The 24,892-nt window shown below is 44.8% G+C and overlaps 1 protein-coding gene across 2 annotated transcripts in view; it reads left to right on the top strand.

Moving 5' to 3' along the window:
* The window catches only part of NCAPG (non-SMC condensin I complex subunit G), a 460,352-nt gene that overhangs the window by 266,352 nt on the left and 169,108 nt on the right, over positions 1–24,892 (top strand). For both annotated transcript variants that reach the window (XM_085642367.1, XM_085642366.1), the window contains exons 14-15: positions 5,853–5,972; positions 16,461–16,706. In XM_085642367.1, the coding sequence (XP_085498493.1) occupies positions 5,853–5,972; positions 16,461–16,706 (366 nt within the window). The remainder of the gene's footprint in view (positions 1–5,852; positions 5,973–16,460; positions 16,707–24,892) is intronic.

Here is a 24,892-nt window from a genome sequence, read left to right as displayed (position 1 = left end):
CTCCCAGCGGTGGCAGTGAATCTCTCTAGTGGGTCCGTCCATGTACTGTATCGTATATGAGCATCTCTTATTTAAAAGTATTCCTGTCCCTCTAGAGCCTGTCATGAAACCAGTGTACAATTAACTTGTACATCCCTCTGTTCAATGCTTTACATGTATTGCCCACCAAGTGGGTTTCCTGCAGTAGTACTTATTCAGGTGTATGACGTCTGAAATATTTTAGGGCTATTCCTCTTTTCAGTTTGTCCCCCAGCCCATTGACCTTCCAGGAGAGTAACCTGAGGGTGGAATGTCTTACTCAAAGTCTTGCTTGTTATGGTAGTAGGTACTTCTGGACTTTACTCCCCTATTGTCAGAAGATGTGGCTGGATGTTTGCAGTGTATGTATGTTGCTTCCTGTGCTAAGCTGATCTTGAGTGTAAATGTGTTTCGAAACCGTGTGGAGTGTGCTACATCTGCTAATCCAACTGTTACGCTACAGCTACCCCACTTGCTTTATTAAAACAATAATACCGACTGTTGTCTAAAGGAAATGTTTTATCCCCCTCCCTGCATGACGGTTCTGGAACTGCCCACCTCCACAACATTGCAGAGTGCCTGTCGTCCGTCCCCATTAAACTCTGGGGGGGAATCTAGGACCCCCCAGGAGCCGATGTCCCCACCCATACTCTTCCCAATGATGAAAACTGCATGGTGCCAATGTCACAGTTCTGTATACTTTTTCTACTTTTTTCTTGTTCCATGAAACAGCGCAGAGGAGTTAGCGATTCAGATTTATGTGTTAATTACTATGGAATTAGTACAGGACCTTTTGCTTCGGACCCCATAGGACTATGTCCGATTCGCCTCTGTGGCTACCACATATTGTTTTAGTATTAGCACTAAAGAATGTCATCTTAAGGTTAGCTGCTCACTCATCTTTGTCCGATCCTTCATTTGATTTCCTGGTGCTTTCTCGCATTGCATCCGTTGTCGTCATCCGGTTCGCACTCTTCCCTGACCTGTCGGCCGAGGGCTTAGGCTTGCCCACTGCGCGCCATCTTTCTAGCCAGTCCCAAGTGTCATCAGGAGTGGAGTTGAACCAAGTTTTACCTCGTGCCTCCACCCTCAGTTTGGCGGGGAACAGCATTGTGTACTTTAGTTTGTTGTCTCAGAGCGCCTTTTTCACTTCAAGCAAGTTGCACCTTTGCCGTTGCACATTGTGAAGTCTGGGAAGAATGCTATTGATGCACTTTCGTATCGTACTTGTGGAGTTGTACGGGCTGTTTGCATTATGACGTCACCGTCGTGGAAAATAAATATTCGGGCTGGGATCGGTCTTGGCGGGGCTCCTGGACTGGGCTTACCTCCTGGAACTCTGTGTCCTTTCGACGGAAAAGTAATTTGATAGTCTTTGGGGTTGCAGGTATTTTTGTATGTATTCTTCTACAGAGATCTGCTGCTAGCCCATCCGCTCATGCCGGCATCCCAATAATTCTTACGTTGTTCCTTCTGGAGCGGCGTTCGTAATCATCCAACTTAGTTTCCAGTGTTTTGGTTGTGGTTTGCAATCGTTGAACTTGTTGGAGAGTCTTGGAGTCCACTTTCAATGAGTTTGTCACGACTTAGACTTCTTGTACCTGGTCTCCCAAGTTGCGCAGATCTGCTCTTATTAACGAGACCTCAGTGGACACCGAATCTTTATTTCCTTCCAATGAAGTTTGTACTTTATTGATCACCGCCATGACGTCATTTAATGTTGGTTCCTCCTTTTCTATGGGGCGGTTGGATTGGTTATGCACATCTTCTATACTCTTATATAGGGCATAGTTGTCTAGCTTAGTTTGATGTGTCCCACGCCCTCCTTTGTTGTCCGACATGCTTGGTGTAGACAGGCGGAATTTGAGACGTTTGTCCAAAGGCTCGCCTACCTGGGTACTCCCTATAGCCCGCTTTGCGAATGTTCGCCACGGCTTGTTGGTTTTCCCTGTGGAGGGAAGGCCTAGTTTTATCTGTGCGCCGTCTTGATTATTGCTTTTTGCGTGGGTGTTGCTCTGCGTGTATTAGCTCGACTGTTTGTATTGCTCTAGGCCAGAAGCAGGAGAGTGGCACAGGTTTGATATGTTACATTGCTCTAGTGCTCACCACACAGCCCTGCGCAGCTAACACGGGGGCGAAGAGGCAGTCCTTACTATTAATCTGCTCTGTTACCTACTTTGCTGCCGTTTGAGAGAAAGTTCTTTTCTCCTCAATTATTTTGTTTGGTGTACTCACTGTGTCACCAGGTCTTATTTGTGGGTGCCTCGATATCTTTCTGTCTCAGTCCCCAATTACAGCTGCCCAGCTCCTCAAGGATGACTTCTGTTCCACTGTTACACCCTGCAGGTTGCAGAGTCCGTGGGCACTTTTTATTCTGGACCATCAATGCAGTCAACTTATGGCCCCCTCAGATGCGAGCCCCTCTCACGGTCCCTACGATGCCTCTGGGGACCCAGAGTCGGGCCGGCACGCCTTATCTCGCTGTGCAGGTATTTTAGAACTGCGTTTCTTCCAGTTTCCTTCTTTAAACGGATTGATTCCTTGTTGCTGAAATTCTTATGGAATGGCAAGCGGTCTCGGATAGCTTTGGCTTCATTGCGCAAGGATAAGGCTCAGTCTGGTGTGCGCTTTCCGAATTTCAGAGAATATCATCGAGCTTTCTCTTTGAAACAATCGACCCGTTGGTTCTCTTCTGATCTTCCGCACTATCCGCCCGTCTGGTTAAGTATGGAATCTTCCTTTCTATCCCCCTTTACCTTTCGCGAGTTCTTATCCTTCACGTCTTCTTTAGTTCGCTTTCGTACGCCTGTTATTTCTCATTGCCGCACTCTCCTTCTCCCTTACATAATATCATCTTATCCCTCCCTCCTTTCCATTCACGAACAACCGATATGGCACAACTCTCTTTTCAAAATTCGTAATCGCACCATCTTTTGGAAGACATAGCATTCTCGAGGATTGTGTTGGATCTCTCAATTAATTTCCCAAGATACCCCTCTCTCATTCCAGGAACTTCAATCCTCTTTCTCACTGCCCTCTTCTGCTCGTTCGCAATACAATGCCCTTCTCCCAGTCCTGATCTTATATCTTCGCTCTTTGGCGCCATCTACCGATATTCCTTTGGACCGCAAAGCTACTTCTTTATTATTGGAGACGTCTCCCTCAGCCTCTGCTATTTATAACTCTTTCCGGTACTCCACTGACAGACTAAAATCTAAAATCGAGAATGCATGGGAACTGGATCTTTCTCAGGGTTGGCCAATACCTTTTTGGGACAAAATATGGGCTAAGCTTCATAAAGCCTCTAGAGCTGCTAATACTACCCAAACCTTATATTTCATTTATAACAGAACTTTATGTACTCCACAAGCTTTATCCCGTTTTTCACCTGACACATCCCCTATTTGTTGGTCCTGTTCCTGTCCCGTCGCAGATCTCAAACACATGTTGTTTGAATGCCCTCCTATCTCCAAGTTCTGGCACCTAGTATGGACGCAAATACAAAAGATATTTCAACTTCAAATTCCCTTTTCCCCTTCACAAGTTTTTCTAGGTTCCCTATCACCGACACTCCCACAATCTCCTTCCCATTATCTACTACTTGACCTTCTAGTTGCTGTGGCTTTCCATACCATTACTTCTAATTGGAAACAGGCTGCAAATGTCTCCTACCAATCTTGGTTGAATGCAGTTTGCTTCCATCATCGCCTAGATACTAATTACGTATCTCCCATTTCCCTGGCAATTAAACGCAACCTGATTTGGCTCCCTTTGGTATCCTATCTCTCCTCCTTTGCTCCAGTGCACGCCTCTCCAGATCCTAACACAGTTGAGGTGCGTAAGCCACCATGATTTTCTTCTTTCTTTAATGCCTTTTTTGTTATGATATCACGTTCTACTATACTATATGGTATTTTTCATTCCTATACGTAGGCTCTGTTCATGTAAGCTTCATGCTTGTTATAATTGCTTTTAATGAGAGTTTCTATTGAATTGCTTATTTTTTGTATATGTTTATCATGATGATTATACCCCGTTCCCCTCCCTTCTCCTTCCCTTCTTTATTTCTTCAATAAACTCAAACTTTAAAAAAAAAACTGCGTTTCAACAAAACCTTGTCGCAGTACTTAACACACCTCCATCAAGGGAGCCTCACAGGTGCCACTTCCCCTCCAACCCCTCTGCCCCCACCCAGCCTTCAGCTCGATCCGCCCTGCTCACCTCCGGGGAGCCTCGCCTTTCGCGCTTCGCACCTAGCTCTGCGGTTGATATAATAGTACCAAGGGCCCGGGGGCAGACAGCAAGCAAAGCAGCTCGGCAGCACTCAGTACGTCTTGGCGGGGAGGGGGGCTCCTCCCCTTTCACAATCTGCCCTTCTCACTTGCGATGGTCTCGATACTCACAATTGCTGCAGTTCCCGGCAGCTGCACTGGCCTCAGTCGGGTCTTTGCCTCTCCGTAGTCTACACGATTCCACCAGTGCCACCGGAGACGTCTGTCGGGAAACGGACCTCGCAGGCAGCAGTTTGGTTCCACTTCGACTGATTTATCTAGCGGGTTTTGGGGGGAAAGGGCTCGGCTTCCTGGGAGCTCAACTAGTGTGTGGCCATTTCCCAGTGGTGTTGGCTTGTCCGGCTTGTATGAATTTTGATGACTCTCTTTGTTTTGTTTAGTGGCAAGATGCTTTTCGAGTGAATATTTGCCCTGAATAAAAAAATTAAAAACACAATTGTACATTAGTATGACATGTTGCATGCTTGATAAGTCTAGATGTACATCGGTGCCTCATTTAGATGGCCTGTGAAGCATAGTTTTAGCAGTCTGGGTTGTAAATCCGATGAGTTTCTAGAAGGGAGGCTTTTTAGCCAGATACCTTTGCAACAAACTCCACCTTAGCAAATTTAGATCAAGACATATTAAAAGTTCAAACATGAACTTGAAACTTAACAGCAACTAGAAACTAGAAATTGAAAAGTAAATTAAACTTATTTCAACTACTTTCCAGTCCTTAAAATCCACATTCATTCATTTCTTCTTTCATTCATTTCTTCTTTCATTCATTTCTTCTTTCAAAGGAGTATGAACCACTTGAAAGGTGAACCCTTATTTGTTGATTAAATGGTCTGCTATTAGAAGATATGCACTTAATAAAAAATAACGTTATGCGGTGGCCGCCATTGCACTTTGTGTTTAGCATGATATTCGGTTAATCAATTAATGCTCTATGATACCAATGGTTGGTGAAATGACAAACTGGGAAGTCAGTCCTGCCTTTGGCTGACTAAGAGCAGTGCGTTCATTTTGGGGTGCCATTTGTGCAGCGCATGCTCTAGCCATTGATGTAAGCCTTAGGCATTTTCCCAGTTTCTCCTGCAGATTATACAATTAAGTAGGCATAGGATAGTGAACAACAGCATCTGACACAGTTGAGCTGACCCTATACCCTCCAGATGGAAATGCATCTGTACTTGTCCTGTGCTCAACAGTCTTATACAACTCTGGGTGAGATGGGAGAAATATTTTTGTCTGCAATCATGACTTTGCATGTAAGATCTTGTTCCCTTATTTTACAAACACAGATATTTCAACCTTGACTGTGCTCCAGCAGTGGATTTGATAGTGGCAACTTTATTATAAGGAATTGAAAGGGGGCATTATCTAGACCAAAAGAGTTGAAGACATTTTAGTAGTAGAAGTAGCGAGCCAATATACCGAATGCGGTTTGAAAGTTTTTCACTGTTACACTAGCAGCATCTAGTGCTCGAATGATCTTCAGATTATGATCTCTAGTAAATGCATTTAATCAAATTGATGGTGTTAATTTTGTTCCTTTAGATTTTGCCAGGGATTGCAAATATCCAGCCGTCAGTGAGAAACATGGCTGTTTTATGTTTGGGTTGCAGTGCCTTACAAAACAAGGACTTTGCAAGACAGCATCTAGCATTGTTGTTACAGGTTAGTATTCATTTATTTGTAAAGTAATGTTTAGTTATAAATGGAACTAACTACGATGTTCATTGATGGGGGAAAAATATTTTCAAATGCAAACTAGTGTACTTCAGTTCATGAATGATTGCGTATAAATAGTTACAGTACTGTATTGGTAACCTATGGATTAAACTGTACATACACTTAATGAGGTAACTTTTCTAAAACTGCTATTGTCCTTGAACTATGTTGTTAAATCCTTTGCTATCCATGTTATTTGCTTAACACTACCTAAATAATGTTATAATTAAATTAATTGCCCATAGTCATGGGATATTTTTAAACTTTTGGAGTATGGAGTACTGTGGCATGTTGCGCAGAGCTGTCACTGGACTCCAAATTTATTATGCAGACCTTGGTTATGCGTTACCGTGTACCATACATGCATTTACACATCCCCAAAGGATGTACACACATGCAAAAAACATCAGCTCTTGATTTTTTATTGTAATTCTGTTATGGAAAGAAAAATAAAGGTGCCAATACATGAAATTAATCTAAAAATTGTCAACATGGTGGATGACATTCTTTGATAAAATCAATTTCCTTCTCTAGTTAAAACACTTAGGTTTACATTTAGCACCAAAATCTTACTTGTATACACTCAAAACCTGCTCATAGTTTTTTTTGTTTTGTTTAGTATGTAGCCTGCTCGGGGGCTTGTCAGTATTCTGAAGGGAACTCTATATTTACTACCAGTAAGCAGCCTTGATACTGACTGTAATGGATGCTCCTCCTAAAATGTCTTAAGCTTCTCTCTCCCAGAGAGTCTCGAACCACTTTAGGTAATATTCCTCAGCGTAATCATAAGAAAAAATGACTCCCCTGATCTGTGATTTAAAGTATGAATTTAAACATGTGAAATCGCTTGCATATTCTTCTGAAGCTGCTGTCTTTTTATCTCCTAATATGCTATTGCATATATATGACATATGAGCTATTGATACACTAACAACTTATAAGAAAACCTTGTTATACAGTGAGACTGTTAATTTATATAAATGATAACGAGCACACAAGTGTAGAAAAAAAAATGTATGCTATAAGTGGGCTTAAACAACTGCAAGGCAAACATGAATGTAATGGCCTCTCAATTCCTTCCTGCACTCGCATATGGTTTGGAAATATGGCATGGCCAGAAATTTAAAGTTTTAAACGAACTTCAGACAAAGGTGTACAAAGCTGTTTTTAACCTTCCGAAAAGTGCATCTCCAGCGCAGCTCCATCTGGAGTTCGGTCTACAAAATCAGGAATTCCAGCGTCAATCTATTTTTGTGAAACTGTGCTGGAAACTCCGTTCCTCAGAACCTGGTTCTCTGAACAACCTATGCTGAACCGAAGTAAAGGCTCAGTTTGACTTGAAAAAATCGTACTCCTGGGGCGAATACTTACAATCAACATTGGCAGCACTAGACTTACAAGAGGCATGGGATAGTAAGATGGAAAGGGCAGCATTTAATAGAGTGTGTAACAGCGCTGCAAAAAAAATGTCCTTTCTCAGAGATAAAACATTACTGGTAAAACGCAAACATTCTTGATCAGTCATAAATTCTTAGATTAAACCAAAGCCGCAATCTTATTTAGTGGCACATTTTCGACTGGTTTTAAAAAAAGAGTTTCATGCTGTGTTGTTTTGGAGAATACGAAAGCAAGGACTTGCGACAAACCTGGAAAGGAAAATTCCCAAATGCAAACTGCCGTTTATGTGGATATCAAAACTAATCTTTATGCCACCTTATGTGCGTCTGCCCTATAGTGAAGGAAGCGAGAAGGAGACTTTTAAAACCAATTTTAAAAGAAATTAACATTCGCACCTTTAGACCAACTGTAACTTGCCGGCTGGGGGGGAACATCCACCATTTTAATCTGTCGAGGGACTAAGTTTGTTAATTTGATTGACAAACTCTTACAAACTGTGGATAATACTAAATTAATTAGGCTATAAATGAGTTGGTAACCATGCATGAATAACAACATTTTTTTTTAATGATTTCCATATGAAATTCTGTTTTACATCTTTATAACTGACTTTTAATCATTGTAGTACTATGCTTTATGGTTGTGATAACCAAATAAAGATTTTCTTGACTGACTAGTTTCTCTCTACATCCTTCAAAGTTCGTATTAAGAAACCAGTAATTTTTCTCTACATCCTTTAGATTTCTTATTGAAAAAAGTCATAACCTCGTTAATTACATCAAGTTGGGAAAGAGCTGCGCTTAAACCATAGGAACCAGGGTTATTTGACATAGGTTACATAACCCTGCACAAAGGTCTGCAGAGTGAACGTTTAATCTAGGATTCTTTTGAGAAGTTTAAATGTGATATTGCTTGGACCAGATAGTCATTATTCTTTCAGAACAAGCTTGCATAACGTTCGGTCAAATCTGTGAAGTCTCGCAGAAGTTTACATTAAAACTTGCATAATCCTAAAATTGATGCAATTGGTCTCTGTCCTTGGGCAGTGAAGCTATGATAAAGTCATCAACTAACCAAAACTTGAATTTGACAAATTCCCTAGATAACAGGCCACAGCTGATCAATTTCCATATCTTGAAGATACATTTGTCCTTTCCTAAGTGTATTCCTCTGTCTTTAAGGATGAACAAGACCTTTTACACAGCAGTGTTGCGCTCAGTCTCTTTTTTTGTGAACATGGAAATGCGAAGCTGAAAAGCAACTGCATAGTGTAGACTCTTGAACATAGTAGACAAAGAAGATCGAGGCCTATCCAAATGGTGTGTGGCAAAATCGAAATGTACCATCAGGTCTTACGAAAACCGAAAGATGGTGAAACTCTGAATCAAGTTCCAACTGATAGTACACTGCACAAAGGTCTAATGTTGTAAATTATTTGGCTTGGCTGACCATGATAGGATCTTAACAAGGCATTGTTTAAGCCCCTTAAATCTATACAAAGACTTAATTCACCAAATTTCTTTTTGACCAGAATTCTTGAGTAAAACCATAAGGTAGCATCCCCCGGTGTCATCACCCCTTGCTGTACAGTCTTCAACAGCTCTCCTTGTGCAATCTGTAGAACCTTCATAGGTTTGTTTTGACAGATACCCAATAGGTCTTAAACTTCATACTGTGCGCAAAGTTTCTAAATTGTTCCTAACCTTTTGGCATCCATTCTTACTTAGAACATTGTTCAACTAGTGATACAGAAATCTTATTCCCAGGTCTAATAAGTACAAATCTGCCTAGTGCCACCATACTAAAACCATTTATGCCCTTCACAATGTAAACTTTCTTTTATAGTTTTGCATTTGAAGTAATCTAATTTAAGACCACAAGTACCTACAGAAGATCAATCCTAGTGCCTTCAAAAGCTGAGGTTGTGGCATTAGGAGGTAGCGAAGACTTGACATGTCACCTCAATGTGTTTTATGCTTCTCAATAGCTGGCATGTACTCTTCCAGTTCTCTAGGCAGAAATCATTAGAAACGTTTCTAAGTGCCAGCTGTTAGGGTTAGGCAGGAGGAGAACTCTGACGTTTCTCTAAGGATCTAAAGAGCTTAGGGCCCGTTTTAGAGATCAAAGCAGGGTCCATGGCAGGTCCAGTTAGAACTGGTCAGCTGGGGCCTTTAGGAAAGTGGAATTCTTGCAGTTTTGGTGTCCCTGTAGCTTAACGGGTCATCAGCCATCTGAACCTTGGAGTCTACTTCTCAGTCCTGGGTACACGTGGGAGCAGGTCCGGACCACGTGGGCTCATCACAGGTCACAACAGTAAGTGCAGTCCATCTTTTGTCTTCCATACATCACTGGTGTCTGAAAAGGGTGCTAGGCGTTCCACAGTTATGCCCAGGTCCAGCCTGTGGGTGAGGGAAACCCCTGTACATTTCTTAACCAATGGGATCAAGGTTTCCAGGGGTGCACCTACCCACGTTTGCAGCATTTTCTGTGAACTATCCCACAGTGCCCTTCTCTACCTAAAACCAAGATGGCAGAACATTTCTGCCCCTGTGCAGTGCTCCCTATGCCCACCGAGAAGTGTGGTATGATAATGGGCTAACCCTCCCTTGTGGTCACACTAAACCAGTTCTGGGGTAGCTTCCTCTCCCACAGGGTTTGAAGACAGGTTGGCTATAAAGACAAAAGATGAGGCAGGTTTGGGTTTGATCCATATCTGCCAATGAAACACTGTCACCTATTTGTGGCGCACTGTTAGTGTGCCTCCTAAGGGCATGTCTGCCTCTGCATCCACGTCTGCAATATGGTGCTAGCTCAGAGGCAAAGTATTACCTCATTTGCATTTCTAATGCAAAGGAGGAAACGTCACCTGAGGATAGCACTGGAGATACATGCGCATCTGTCATTTCAGCATTACAGAAGGGGCCTTTTCTTTTATACCAATGTACCCCGAGAGCGCACACATCCGTTGTGCCCGAGGATACTTGTATGGCCCGTGCTGTACTAACCTTGCCAGTCAGACCAGAGGCTGTAAGCGCGGAGTTGAGGAAAACGGAGTTCAAGCAGATTGTGGTGTCTGCTGATCTAAGCATGCTGTAGCATCACTGACCAATCTACAAGCCCTAGATTGGTCGTATTTCACTGGGGTGGCGCGAGCAGGGAGTGATGACAGACAGGCTGTCCTCTCCTTGTAATGAAGAAGGAAGGGTACTACCGCACTTGCACCTACAGTGTGCTAGGATTACCAATAAACCGAAATCTGCTTCTCAAGGGTAACATTTCAAATGAGCCTGGAGCCCCTATAATATATCAATCAATCAGCACACAAGACAACTTAACTAGGTTAAGTAATGGCTTAAGGCAAACCGCACATTGCCTGAAAGTAAATAGTAGTGTTTGTCCATAGTAGACCCACACTTGGCTAATCTTGTTGTAATGCAATAATGGTACACCAAATTAGAGAAGTCTTTGTTTATTACAGAGACCTAGTTGTGCCGGATACAGGTCCAGGCTTAACAGGCAGAATCTGGAATCTTCAGAGCATAACAGAGTGCATATTACATGAAAGAAATATCAGCCAGTACCAGCATAGATGACAACACTACTATTAGCGTTTAAGTACTCAAACAATACAACACCACTGTAAAAAGATGTGTGAATACTAACACAACACAATTCAATATATTTTTATTTGAAATAGCAAGAAATTCGATAACGTGCATATAGATATTTTGGGAAAACCAAAGAAAATCGTACTCATTGGAAAATTATGCTACCCGGTTTGTAGTACATAATCCTGATATTTAATTTTACATTCTGATAGAGACTTTAACTGCAGATTCTTCACCTTTTGAATAGTCCTGCAGGCGTCGGACTGGATTAGGAAAATCTTAAGCAGTACCTCTGTTTCCCATAGTTGGCGCCGTGCAGCTCCGCGCTGACGTCGCTCCACAGCAGAAGTGATGCACAAGGCCCTTTATAGACACAGCCCGTGTGTTGCGGCTTAAGCTCCTTTCTTTCCGCACCAACAGTTGCTTATCTGCAGCTACCCCTGGTCTCACTCGAGACTTACATTTTCGATTCCCCCCTATATTTAAAAAAATGTATAAAAAAGAATGTCACTTCCAAAATTTACAGGGTTTAAGCATTATGGGGAATGTTACTAACACATATCCATAGCTTCACCTAGTTTACCTGGGGTTGGACCACTACTCCAAGGCCTGCAGTTGAAGTGCCTCAAGACCATCTGGGATCGGGAAGTGAAGCTTTTTGCTGCGAAGCACTGAAAGACTCCACATCGTGACCGGGTGAGGTCCATGGGAAGGTTTGGGTCCTGCTTCCGAGGTTGCTCCCACAACAGATGGTTGCCAAAGTCGAAATCTTTGAATAAGTCAAAGAAAAAAATAGAAGTCCAAGCAGGACTTAGCCCCTTTCCGCCACTCTCGATCTCTTGAGAAGGCACAAGGGCATCACTGTGCCCCTGGGTCTCTCTCCCGAAGCGGCTCCCTTTTGGAGTTGATTCCGATGCTTGCACTGCAGCAACCCGAACTTACGGGGTCATTGGTGATGCTGCAGCAAATTGAAGCATTACGTGAAGCCATGTTGGGTCTCTTTGCCACATTTTCGGCTCCCTCTTACGTGCCTTCGGGGCCCAGTGATCAAAGATGCCTCCGAAATGGGATTCTGCCAGCAGGTCTGCCATCGGTGTCAGTCAAGTCCTCGGGTTTCGCCTTGGGTTCCAGACCTACTTCAGTATCAGCTAACTCTCCGGTGCTACAACCCATGCTAGTGTGCGATCCACTGGCACCATCAACCCATAGTGCTGTCTGATGCCAACAATGCGCCACATCAACAGAGGCCACACGCTGCGCTAATGGAGCTGCAACCTACTGGCCATTTTTCTGTTTCCAATACGGTGCCCTTTGAAGAGCTCCTGTCTTGCATGATTTGTTAGGCACAGATTTAAATAACTGTGTCAATGAAGCTAAAGATGACTTTGCCTTTCTGTACTGTGAGGGCAACTAGTATGAAGACCCTCCAGCATACCAGCGGTTTAGATATTTTCCCAGGCATTGGGTTGTACTTGCATCTGAGCTTTGCAATAGAGGAAAGTGCCTCCCTTGCGATGGTTGTGTGTGGATGGCAGCTGTGGACCTTGACCCTCCACTCCCTGCTCTGGAAGTTAAAGCCAAATTCGTTTCTATACGTACATACATACTCACGCCTCCCCTTTTTGGGTTCTGGCTGTTTTGGATGTTCTCTTTTGCAAGTTCTGACCCTTTGCTCTGTGAGTGCAAACTGTCTTTTTCACCGCTATTCTCACACTTCACAGCACTCGGTAGCCCAGATGTTCCCTGTAGTACATGAGGAAATGAGTACAATCCTCTCTCAGCCATACAGGATGGTCGTGATCCAACCATATTCAGAATTCGTTGTGGACTAGATATCACGGACCTTCGTGGTAGAGCCATAGACCCCAATGTGGCACTTCGCAGGCATGCCTGGAAGTGGTACACTGGTTTTGCGGGCGATGTCCAGATCAGCCTCGTGGATATTGCCCTTCCATGGTCCTCTTCTTTTCAGGGATTAAGCAGACTTGGCATAGAGCGCTTTAAAGCTAGCAGGGTCACAGCTTACCCGCTTGGCTCGTCTGGTCCATCACGCCCCACATCACCAGTTGTGCCCCCTCCATGACCTATGGTAAGGGTTTACCAAACAGCCAGCAATCCCACCAGCCCTTTTGGCCCAGCAGTACTCCAAAAAAAACAGGGGCAGCGTGCAGCCTGAATTTCTGCCCCTCCAGCTGCTGCAGCCCCAAGCCCCTTTAGTGTGCCCTTGATGGCATACAGCCACCCTCTCAGCAGGATGGAACATTTTCTGCCAGGGTGGTAGGCGACAAGTGGGTTCTGCAAATTGTTGAGCGGGATTACTCCTTACCATTCTTTGCAACCTCTTGACACCTTCCACCATCCTCAGAATGGCTCACTGAGGATCATATCCCCCATAATGAAGTAGGTAGTGCAGGATTTTTTTGTCCAAAGAAGACATAGAGACTGTGCAGGTGCCATAAGTCGTTTGCAGTTGTTGCTCCAGCTGCTACTTGGTGCCCAAAAAAGAAAGATGGAGGTCTCTATCCCACCTTAGATGCGCGCCCTCTCCACATGAAGGCACTGAAAGTTAAATTCAAGACGCTCACTCTGACCCCTTTGTCTTGTCTGACCCTACCCTGGAGACTGACTGCTAGCATTGGACCTGCATGCTGTTTATTTCCACATCCATGTCCTGCAGGCTCACCAGCATTGCCTGCAATTTAAAGTAAGCCACAAGCATTTTTCGTTCACTTTGCTCCCTTTCGGCTTCATCAGTGTCCCTCGGTTGTTCACAAAAGTGATGGTGGTGTTTGCAGCACATCTTTGGAGGTCCGGATCCTAGTCTTCCCCTACCTCGACAGCTGGCTGCTGATGGTAGTCTCTCCCCAGGCAGTCTTCACCCACCTCCAGGCTACGGTAAACCTCCTGACATTGTTGAGGTTCACTATTGACATGCCTATGTCACACCTGACTCCTGTGCAGATGCCTTCCTTTTTCATAGCCATTCTAGACACTGTACAGTTTCGTGCCTATCCCCCAGAGCAGAGAGTTAGGACATTCGGATAATGAGCCCAATATTTCATTCTCCGTTTTGGATTTCAATGAAGATTACTGAGGCTGCAAGGGTGATGACCTCTTGCATCCTGCCTGTCAAGCATGCCAGATGGCATATGCGGTCTCTACAGTGGGATCAAAAGTCCCAGTGGGCAGAGCACACAGAGGTTTTCTTTGATCAGGTTCAGATTTTGGAGAAGACTGCAAAAGACCAACAGTGGTGGCTGCGGAAGCACAATTGGGTCAGTGGCAGGCCCCTCTGTCTGCCCCATCCAGAACTGCCAGTGGTGACAGATGCATCAATCTTGGTTGGGGTGGTCACATAGGGGAAGCAGAGATCCGAGGTCTCCGGTCTCCAGTGGATGCTTGACTTCATATCGGTCTGTTGTAGCTCAGAGCCATCTGCTTGGTGCTTTCTTCCTTCCAGTAAAGAGAAGGAGATGCAGGTGCTTTTGGACAACACCACTGCCATGTGGTACTGCAACAGGTCGGGTTGGGTCATGGGCCCTGTGCCAAGAGGCTCTCTGCCTCTGGACATGGCTGCAACACCAGGACATTTGCCTGATGGTCTACAATCTTGTGGGATCTCTGAACACCAGGACAGACCAACTTAGCAATCGATGCCTTGCACATCACAAATGGCATTAACATCTGGAGGTGCTACAGGACTTTTCAGCAAATAAGGTGAATCTTGGCTTGATTTTTCCTCCACCACCACCACCAAGAATCCACAATGTCTGCTCTTTTGCACAATGGAGTTTCTAAGGCGTCTTGCTCAGAGATGTGTTCTGCATAGAATCTAACTCAGAACTCCTGCTTGCCTTTCTGCTGATACCGTTCCTGCCCCAAGTTCTGAAAAAAATCAGAACCCCGGGGTACCTGTTCTGGCCATTTGCCAGGCGGCTACATGGGTGTCCCTCCACATGTTCATGAAGCACTACTGTCTGTGCAGCCAGGCCTGTCAAGAGCGGAAGCTCACCCACTCAGTCTTTTAGGACCTTTTGGTTTGGGTCAGTTCACAGACCCATCACCTGGCAGGTACTACTTTGCTATTCTTTCAAAATGTAAGGAATCCGATTAGACGTTTCAGAAGAACAAGGTACTCCCATCCTCCCCATTCTGTGAATTGTATTCTTTTCATTTAAAAAGGTCCCCATTACAGATCTGCAGACTGGTCACTCCCAGTTTGGAGAATGGATTCTGGGTCTAAGGGTGTGGACAGTTGAGAAGCCAACTGATGTTCACATTCATAGGTAGCGCTTCAATAGGGCCCCACGTGTCACTTCGGAGCAGAGCAACCTTAGCATGGAGCCCCATGGCGACGCCTGTCGGTGCTCAGGAGTACTGCTTGATTTTCTGGATCCAATCTGATACCTGGGGAATATTGAAAAGGTTAGGAATTTGCAGGTAGATGGTCTCTACTAGAAAGAGGTAAGTTACTTGTTCGTCTTCCCCTGACTTGGCCGTATGTTGCCTTCTGGGACGCTGCTGCCCTTTGGCCTGGGTGTCTCCCTTGACGATCGGAGCATGAGGGGTGACTTTTTCTGGTTTACTGCCCTCCTGACCCCATGGATGCTGGTAGAGCTGCAGTTTTCCTGCTTGCTGTGCTGGAGAGTTTGTGGGACCGAGCCCGGGGTCCTCCGTCCTGGTGGTGCCGACCAGCAGCAGGGATCACCGCTCGTGGCGGTTTATGTCCTGCGGTCACCAGCCCGTCTCACTTCACGTCGACCCACCTCTGGACGTCCTCCATCTCGGCGATGGCGAGCATTCTATAGATCACTGCTTGTAACCAGGCTTCGGACTCGCCCGGCAACATCGTTTTGTGCCTTGTGGTGGACTCTCCCGTGTTGAGCACTGTAGACATCTTGTCGGTGTGGATGGTTTGGTTCGTGACAGCCATTTTGTCTCCATCCACTGTCCCTCTCTGCTGCCTGGTCTCTCGTACTCGGTGAGGGTTGTCGGCCCTTGTTGCTGCACTGCCGTGATCCCGACCTGATCAAGCCTCTACCCACATGACATGTTTGGGACCCTGTTATTCTCCTTTTAATATTAGGTTTGCAAGTCTCTTTTTGAATTAATACCTTCTTCAGCCTCTTTCCCCTTCCCCCTCCACCCCTGTGTTCATCGTTTTCATGCTTTTATTTTACCACTGCATTACTACTGTCCTTTATATATTATTTTTTCTACGCATATGTAACTATTGTAACTTCTATGTAAAGCGCTCTGATACCCTCGGGTCTAGCCAGCGCTATATAAAACTCTGCAAATGTTAATGCCATGTTTAGATTGAAAAATATTTAAAGAAAGGATGTTTTATGCTATGTTTCTTACTTCCTCAAAGTCATCCACTTTGATTGCTCAGCCTAGTGTGCATGTCTGTTTCCTTTCAATTTAGATATCTCAAATTGATGAAGTCAAGGTAAAGATCAGTGCACTCAAAGCAGTCTTTGACCAGTTGATGCTGTTTGGAATGGAAACGTTCAAAGCTAAAAAAGTGGGTTCTGATGACACTCAAAGTGAAGCGACTGAGAACACAAATGAAGACTCTGAAGAGAAAGAGGATCAAAGTAAAGAAGCTGAAGAAGAGACCGCTACTGCAAATAACATATTGCAGCTTCTGTCTGGCTTTCTAGACAGTGAGGTATTATATGTAAATGGAATATTCCCCTATTGATTATTTTATTATAAGTATATTTTAATGTTCCTTCACTTTATATTACTTAATGCTTCTGGTGTTGGGCGTCTTGGAGTGCACAGGGTGGTGTCCAAAACGGGTTGTTAGAGTTGCTTGAACAGAAAAACCTTGTAGGTTGTTTACCTTGTATCCTGATATTAAATCCTTATATCCCTTTGGTTTGCAATAATTTAGTTGCTAGTTATGTAAGACGGTTGGTATGAGAGATATTCTGTCTAATAAGTTGTCTAAAAGTAAGTGGAAACAGAGCAGAAAAAAACTCTCTCAATACTTATAATTCCTACTCAATTGCATATTTTACCCACAAAGCTCAGTATTGCTCTGGATGAAATTCATAGAATTGCTTTACAATACATATCTCATTGCAGGGGAGCCATCAGTCACATGACACTGAGTACTGGCAGAAAGCACATTTGGCTTATGCAGGAGAACTGCAACTTTTTATGTCTGTTTCAAAATAGTCATAAAATCTGCCTTGGAGGCATGCATTGTCACTTTAGTTGTGGCACAATGTGTTGCATCCTCAAAAAATCAGTGAGGGGGGGGGGAAAGAAGCAGTGATCCATTCAGCTTCCAATGGTTAGTACAAATATCAAAAAGAGGGGGAGAATGAACCACTTGTCCTGTGTACCAGGGTCTTAGTTAACGTGGGAAGTCATCGTTAAAAAACCCTCATATACGTACACAAGCGTTGGGCGGTATATGTTGATTCTCCGCCTTCGTGTACCGTAATAGCATGATCATTGGGCTTTTTTTTGTCCATATGCTAACCTCCCCATGGAGGAAGACCAACTGGTTCTACAGTAGTGGCCAGAGATAAAAAAGAGGGTGTGCTCGTGCTCAAGGAATTGTGATATTTTAAATAAAATTCCCAATGTCAAAACTCGTGTCCTTTATTCCTTAGATGCATGACACGGGGAAATTTAAAATGGTTATCGTGCATGTGAAAACCTCGTTATTGGTTTAATGCACTGGTAATGGTCTGGTGTGGTCTACATGTTTCAGCCTCGTGTAGAGTCTAGAGGCTTTCGTCAGGACCAAAGAGTTTAGGGGAGCATCTTTGGCTCACCTAAAATTGTGTGGGGTGGGTGTTTTGTACTCGCCGCCCTTGTTTTCAGGAATCAGACCTGTAGTATCTGTTCCTCTATTATAGTGAAGAAACCATCCTTCAGGGTACTCGTCAGTTGTTGAGAACCTATTTCGGTTGCTCGTACAGACTCGCTTGTTCTGACTGACGTTAATCCTGGGATGCTCCCCTAAACTCTTTGGTCCTGGCGCTCTCCCAACGTTCTTTGCTCTCCCTTGCCTCTTGAAAGTGGGGGAGAGACCACCATTGGCTAGACCCCATGTGAGAAATTCGGTTGTTGGTTGAGGGGGGTGAAACCCTAATCAAGCAACACCCGCAATCCTAGTCAGTGCGAACTTCAAAAAGTCACTGAATTAACCTGTGCTTAACCCTCTGGTAGCCTGGCACACAAGAAGTCCGGATTAGCTTAGAGTCAATGTCTAAAATATTTATGCAGCACAAACAGTAATAAAGTGACACCACAACACTAGAAAAATCCTGCACTAATTTAGAAAATTAGAGTACATTTTACCAAATTATTTGACAACAAAAAAACAAAAACCCAATCGGTGGCACCAGAGTTATGAATGTTCAAAGTTTAAAGTGAAAAATGGCGCCTAAAAGATCAAACTGCCAAATGTGGACATATATTTGTGCAGAACCCGGGGCAAAGTCAAAAATGATGGCAGACCGCGATGGACCCTGGGTCGGATACACAAAGTGAATTAGGCCTGGTCTCTACTTACCTTTGGACTTCGAAGAATGTTTCAAGAAACATGTTGGAGTAGGTAAAGTTCTGTAAGACAAAGCAACTGGTGGTGTTTGAGGAGGGGGCGTTCTCTTCGGGGAGATGCTGGACAAAGTTGTGTTGAAGATTTGTTAATTTGGGCTTAGTCTCTTTTGTTGGAAGTCCAATGTCTCCAGTGGGAGGAAATAGCAAGCTGTAACGTTGAGTGTTCCACGAGCCTGCATAGCCTTTCTGCGAGGAGCCACTAAACAGAATTTGCTGCTATGGAGGATAACGTAACGGTTGCTGCCACAAAGTCAGGTCGATTTCCAGTGCATCTTGGGCAGAATGGCGAGCAGAAAATGTTCCAAGTCCCAAGTTTTGTATTTGGGCTATCTGGGCACCTTTACCACTACTTCCGAGAGTACAGGGCTGGAAGAGCACCACTTGGAGTGCCAGAATTTAATCAAGTTGGGTCCAAGTACGGGTTCAGGATGTTTGGAGCCTTTTCGGTCTCCAAGGCTCTGATCAGGATGCCAGCCAACTAGCCCTTGGATTCATTCTGGAAGTCTTGGGTTCTGTAGGAAAGCTGGTCTCAAGCACAAGAGCAATCCCCTGAAGTACACAGCAATCAGCAGGGCAGTCCTCTGGGTGTCCTTCCGCAGGTCTATGAGTAAACTTAAAGATCGATATGTGAGTCCCATGTTTATACCTGGTGACCCCTTCGAAGTGGAAAAAACGTCTAGAGTTTGCTCCCTACAGTAGTGTCTAGAATTACCTGCCTCCCGTCCCTGGTCCCAGTCTGTCGCAAGGCACGATAGGCAAGTGTGAAGATCTTTGAGTGTGAGCTGAAGCAGTGACTTTGAAATCTAAGTGGGTTAGTACGCCCCCCAACCCCAGCCCCTAATCCTGCCTTGGATGGTCCATCCTACAAACACCCAGGCTCTTTATTGAGTGGGTGTCTGGGAGGAATACACAAATTCCAACTGAGCAAAAGTTATGTGAATCAAGGAAAACTCTGCAGACACCAAATGGCTAGGGCATGGGAGTGCCAATTTTCGAACAGTGACATTTTCAGAATTGTGACATAAAATCTGATTTTACCATTAAAGAGGATTTTAAATACCAATTCCCTAGACACCCAATGTGACTTTTCTACCTGCTCCCAAACAAACGTCATCACTTATTAAATGTAATAAGGTACCCCAGTGTTTCTTATGGAAGAATTAGGCCTCACATTTGTCAAAAACAAATTCGTTAGTTTTTCACCAGGACATGTAAAAGTTAAAATTAGATGTCCAACTTTTTAAATATAATGCACCCTGCCCTAAGGGTTATTTAGGGCCGACCATAGGGGTGTCTTATATGTAAATGGAGATTTAGTCTTGACTAAAGGTTTATTTTGGCAAGCCAAATTGGCTGTTTAAAACTGCTCACAGGCTGCAATGGCAGGTCTGAGACCTATTTTACGATGGGTGGCACAATAAGTGCCGAGACCCACTAGTAGCATCTAATGTACTTGCCCTTGGTATATGGTATACCACTTTAGCAGAGACTTATATGTAAACTAAATAGACCAATCCGGTGTAATCCAATTTTACCATGTTTTATGGAGCGAGCACTAGCACTAGTTAGAAGTAAAGTGCACAGAGTCCTGAGGTCGCCAAAAACAAGTTCAGAAAACGAGGGTGTGGAGGTGAAAGCAAAGGTTTTAGAGGTTACCCTGTTGGGATGGCCAAGTCCAACATCCCAAAAGGCTTTAACATTGATCGTACCAAAGACCATTGGGTGAATGATCAGCTGTTTGTGAGGTTCTTTGAGGCAAAGAAAGGCAAGGCAGTGTAGAAAAGGACGTGTTCAAGGTGGATAGTCCTCTACTTTAAGATCTGCTATGTAATGTCCAAGAAGCAGACTCTGGAGGAGGTGAAGGCCCATTCCGCCAGGGCAAAGGCTGCTAACACAGTGCTGGCATTTGGAGTGGCTGTCCTTGACCTGTGTCAGTCAGTGATGTAGTAGTCGGTACACACTTTCACAAAGCACTACTGCCTTGACAGCCAGTTTGAAAAGGAAGACGAACAGCGTTTGGCCGTTCGTTTCAGCAAAACGTTTTGGTATGAGCCATTCCACGGACCCACCACCTTGAAGTGGTACTGCTTTGGTATCTATTCCAAAGTTGGGGAATCTGTAGTTAGAAGTACCCCTTATAATAACAAGTTACTAACTTTCTGTAAGCCTCTTTGTGTTGGATATTCTAACCTCAAATTCCTCCCCACCCTCCCGCCTTCTCATTCTGTGAAATGGTCTCTTTTTCTGTTTATAAAGGTCCCAAATTAGAGATCTGCACACTACCTGTGGTTTTTGATTGGCTCTGTATCTGAGGATGCCGACTGTAAGGAGCTGGCTCTGTATATGAAATTGTCACTAGGTGGTAATACCGTGCACAGAGTCCAGGGCCTCCCTGAAAATGTACAGGGCTCAATGTAAAATCCAAAGTGCTCTACTAGTGGTAGTGTGGGTGCGCATCCTTAGGCCTAACACAGAGGAGTGTAAGAAATGTATTGCACAACATTGATCAATAATGGACACACAACTCAAAAAGGAGATCCACACCAATTTTAGGAAAATATACTTTGTATTTCATTTTAAGACCAAGATATTTGCAATAAAGTATGTGTTTTTAAATAAAAATACTTCTCACTTTCAAAAGTTGACACAAAATATTTTCAGAACAGTTCAATGTTATCCTATGGGGAACACAATATCGCTGTTAAACAGGTAAGTATCAAACTTAAAGTTCCAGTCTTCGGGACCAAAGGTGAGCAGGAGCAAAGGGTCAGATGAGTACCAGAACTGCACCAACAGTTGCAGCCGGGTGCAGAGGTCAAATTCGGAGTACGGCCCAATGAATTTCAATGGAGACGGGGTGCCCGGAGCCACACGGGAAAGTAGATCAGTTGCAGGGCCCAAGCTTTGGGGTTTAGGACCAGCATGGGGAAACAGAGCAGCACCACACATAACCCACCAGCGGCACTGGGGCGGCCGGATTCAGGGTGCATAATAAACGTCGGGCCCTTAATGCTTTTCAATGGAGTTTCTTCTTTTGAATAACAGGCTGCAGGCGTCGCATCAGAGGTTGCAGAAGGGAGACCAACCACAGCAGAGGTGTAGGGGCACCATCTGTTCAGCTCACCAAGGCCCAGGGGCTTCAGATGCAGGGGTGCCATAGGAAGGTAGGATCCTTCTGGCATGGTTACCCCCACTTTTGCCTGGTATCAGTGTGTTTTGGACTAGTCTGATGGATCCTGCTAATCAGGACCCCAATCTCTGTGCTTTCTCCCTAAATTTGACTATGGTAAGTACTTTGGTACCTTCCTAATTAGATGGTGGTGTATCCTTCCAAGTCCCTAGTATATGGTACCAGGCTACCCAGTACATAAGTACACTAGGGGTCTCCCATGGGCTGGAGCATGTATTATGCCAGCCATGAGAGACCACTCAAACTGTGACTACATGCCTGCCATTGCAGCCTATGTGAGTCGGTGCTAGCACCACGCGTCACAGATATAAGTTTCCTTATATCTGAGATCTGAAACAGACCTATGTAGTTGTAGATTCCCTACATTTAGAATTACTGGATTCAGAGAATGTTTTCGTAGCAGTACCCCTGCATATCGGTAGGTGGCGTATGTTGGCTCCGTGTCAGTCGTCGCGTCGTGGTAGCTGTAATGACATCACGGTGTCTATTTAAACACTGCCCCTGTGCGCTGATGTTAGTTTTGCAGCGTGAATCTTTTCTGGATTCACTATGCTGTGCATTATTCCGCCATCTAGTTGTTGGGTCTGTAATTGTAGAATTTCTTCTCATATTTCTTTTCTTTCGTGGCCTGGTGTGCACCGCCATACCACCTTTTGGGGTCATTCTGTGACGTCGACGTGCTTCCTCCGGAAGCTCCCACCTTTGGTCGCCATCTTCAGATTCTTTTTTTCCGCCGTTGGGTCTGGATCGAGACTGGAGGAGGTCCGGAACTTTGAAGAGGAGAATCAACAAAAATTGACTAGAAGAACAGGAAAACGACTTTCGACATACCGGCCTTCGAACCGGGACGCAGAGAAGAGGATAAAACATCAAAACTTCGACGTCCAACAGATAATGCGCACACAGGGGGCTCCCTGGACGCTGTAATGGACAAAACACCTTTCAAGATCTGCGACAATTGCTACCACAAGTACGTGCAGAAGGACCAGCACCCGATCTGTAACATTTGCCTGCTGCTCGACCACCGCTCAGAAGACTGCAACACATGCTCGGCTTTCACCCCGAAGACCTTGAGCGAGAAAAAGGCAAAGAAGGGCGAATTGCAGCATGCACGGTCAAATACCACCACCATCGCTTCGAGACCGGGGCCTCTCCAGCGAGGAAGAGGACCACGTCACCGAAGGGCCTGAGGGCCACGAGGACACGCACGTCCAGCCCGTCGATGTCGAAAAAAGAGCTCCGAAGGAGGTGAGAGGCAGCGACCCCAAGACAGTCAAATGAGCCCCGAAGGAGTGACTCGAAGTCCTCAAAAATAGCACCGGCGTTTAAAATTTCGACGACCGCGAGCTTGTCCAAGGAAAAACAATCCGTCGGTTCCTCCCGGACGGCGAAAACCCTTGATAAGACGAAGTCGTCGAAGAGCAGTGGCGAGAGACTCGACGTCGAAGAAAGAGAGGGTGAAGCAAGCTTCGACTTCAACGTCAAGTGCAAAGAGAAAGCCAGAAGATCTCGCTGCCGAAGCACAAGCGTCGGAGCTCGAGAAGAAGGCTCGAAGCCGAAATGGCAAACCTATTGCAACGCAAGAAAGATTTCGACGACACAATGAAACAATTCAAGGTCCCGCAGAAAATCTCGACACTTCCTGAAAGAGACCTCGAGAAACTACAGGTTCCTACAACCCCAGAACCGGCTGACAAAGAGGAGGAGTACTACTTCGAAGCCGAGGGAGAGGATGAGGACCAAACCAATCGTGTTTCGGTGACCTTGGAGACACAACACACCCAGTGGCAAGATCTCGATGCCGACTCGCCAGAAGAAGGGGTAGACACATCCCCTTGAAGGCCCTCACCCCCCAACGACATTGGGATGTACAACCAGGTAATAAAGAAGGCTGCTGACACCTATGGAGTACAGCTAGAGGAGGAGAAGCCACAGTCATGCTGTTGCCCACAGAAACAAGAAGCCAATTCCTGCCCATGCTCCCAAGTGTGCTGGACCAAGGAAAAGAAGCTTTCAAGGAACCTGCCACATGCACGGCAGTAACACCAAGAGGAGAGTAAAAATACAAGCACTCCTCCAAGGACCCAATGTACGTCAGGGGTTCAGTACCTGCTGACTCAATAAAAGCTTCCTCAGCCAGAAAGAGGGCTAATGTACCCACTAATGTGGGCCTACCACCAGACAAGGAGAGCAAGAGAATGGATCTCACAGATAGGAGAATGGAATGAAGTGCTACGATTCAGTGGCGGATAGCCAAATCTAACGCCTTGGGAGGAGGTAGGCGAACTGCTTAAAAACCTGCCAGAACAGTTCCAGAGAAGGGCAAGCCACTTGGTGGAAGAGCGGAAAAACATGGCCAATACATGTTTAAAATCAGCCCTAGATGCTGTGGAGATAGCAAGCAGGGAAATGATGATCGGAGTTACGGAAAGAAGACGCGCTTGGCTACGAATCTCCGGGTTCAAACCAGAGATTCAAAGTAACATCTTGAACACTCTGTTCAATGGAGAACAACTGTTCGGAACAGTTGTGGGCGACAAGCTAACTCAGCTACAGAAAGAAAACGAAACCGCAAGGTCCATGGGGGCTCTACAATTCAGAGGTATGCGTAGGGGCACACCATTATGGAGACCAACAGGCAGGCGCAACCTCCAGCCAGTAACCTCACCCAAGACCTTTCAACAAGGTTACCAAGGAGGCAACTAGGGTCAGCAACAGGGTCAACAACCAATAAACATTCAAAAAAATCAATACACAAACAACAAGGAACACCTCCAACATGCAACACCAGTGGGAGGCAGAATAGGAAACTTATTCCAGGAGTGGGAGAGGATTACATCTGATAAATGTATATTAAATGTAGTTCAATACGGATACTGCATAGAACTGGCAAAACAACCACCATGCAAAAAACCAAAGAACAAAGTTCATTCAAAGAGAGAACTGTCTCATTTGCTCGAAAAAGCACAAGAACTCCTACACAAGGGTGCCATAGAGAGGGTGCCTTACAAGGAAAGGAACAAGGGGATGTACTCAACATACTTTCTCAATCAAAAGGTAGACAGAACATTAAGACCTATACT

This window comes from Triturus cristatus, chromosome 2_2 (genome assembly GCF_964204655.1).
Source record: "Triturus cristatus chromosome 2_2, aTriCri1.1, whole genome shotgun sequence".
Classification (NCBI taxonomy): Eukaryota; Metazoa; Chordata; class Amphibia; order Caudata; family Salamandridae; genus Triturus; species Triturus cristatus.
This window is presented reverse-complemented; position numbering and strand designations above follow the sequence as displayed.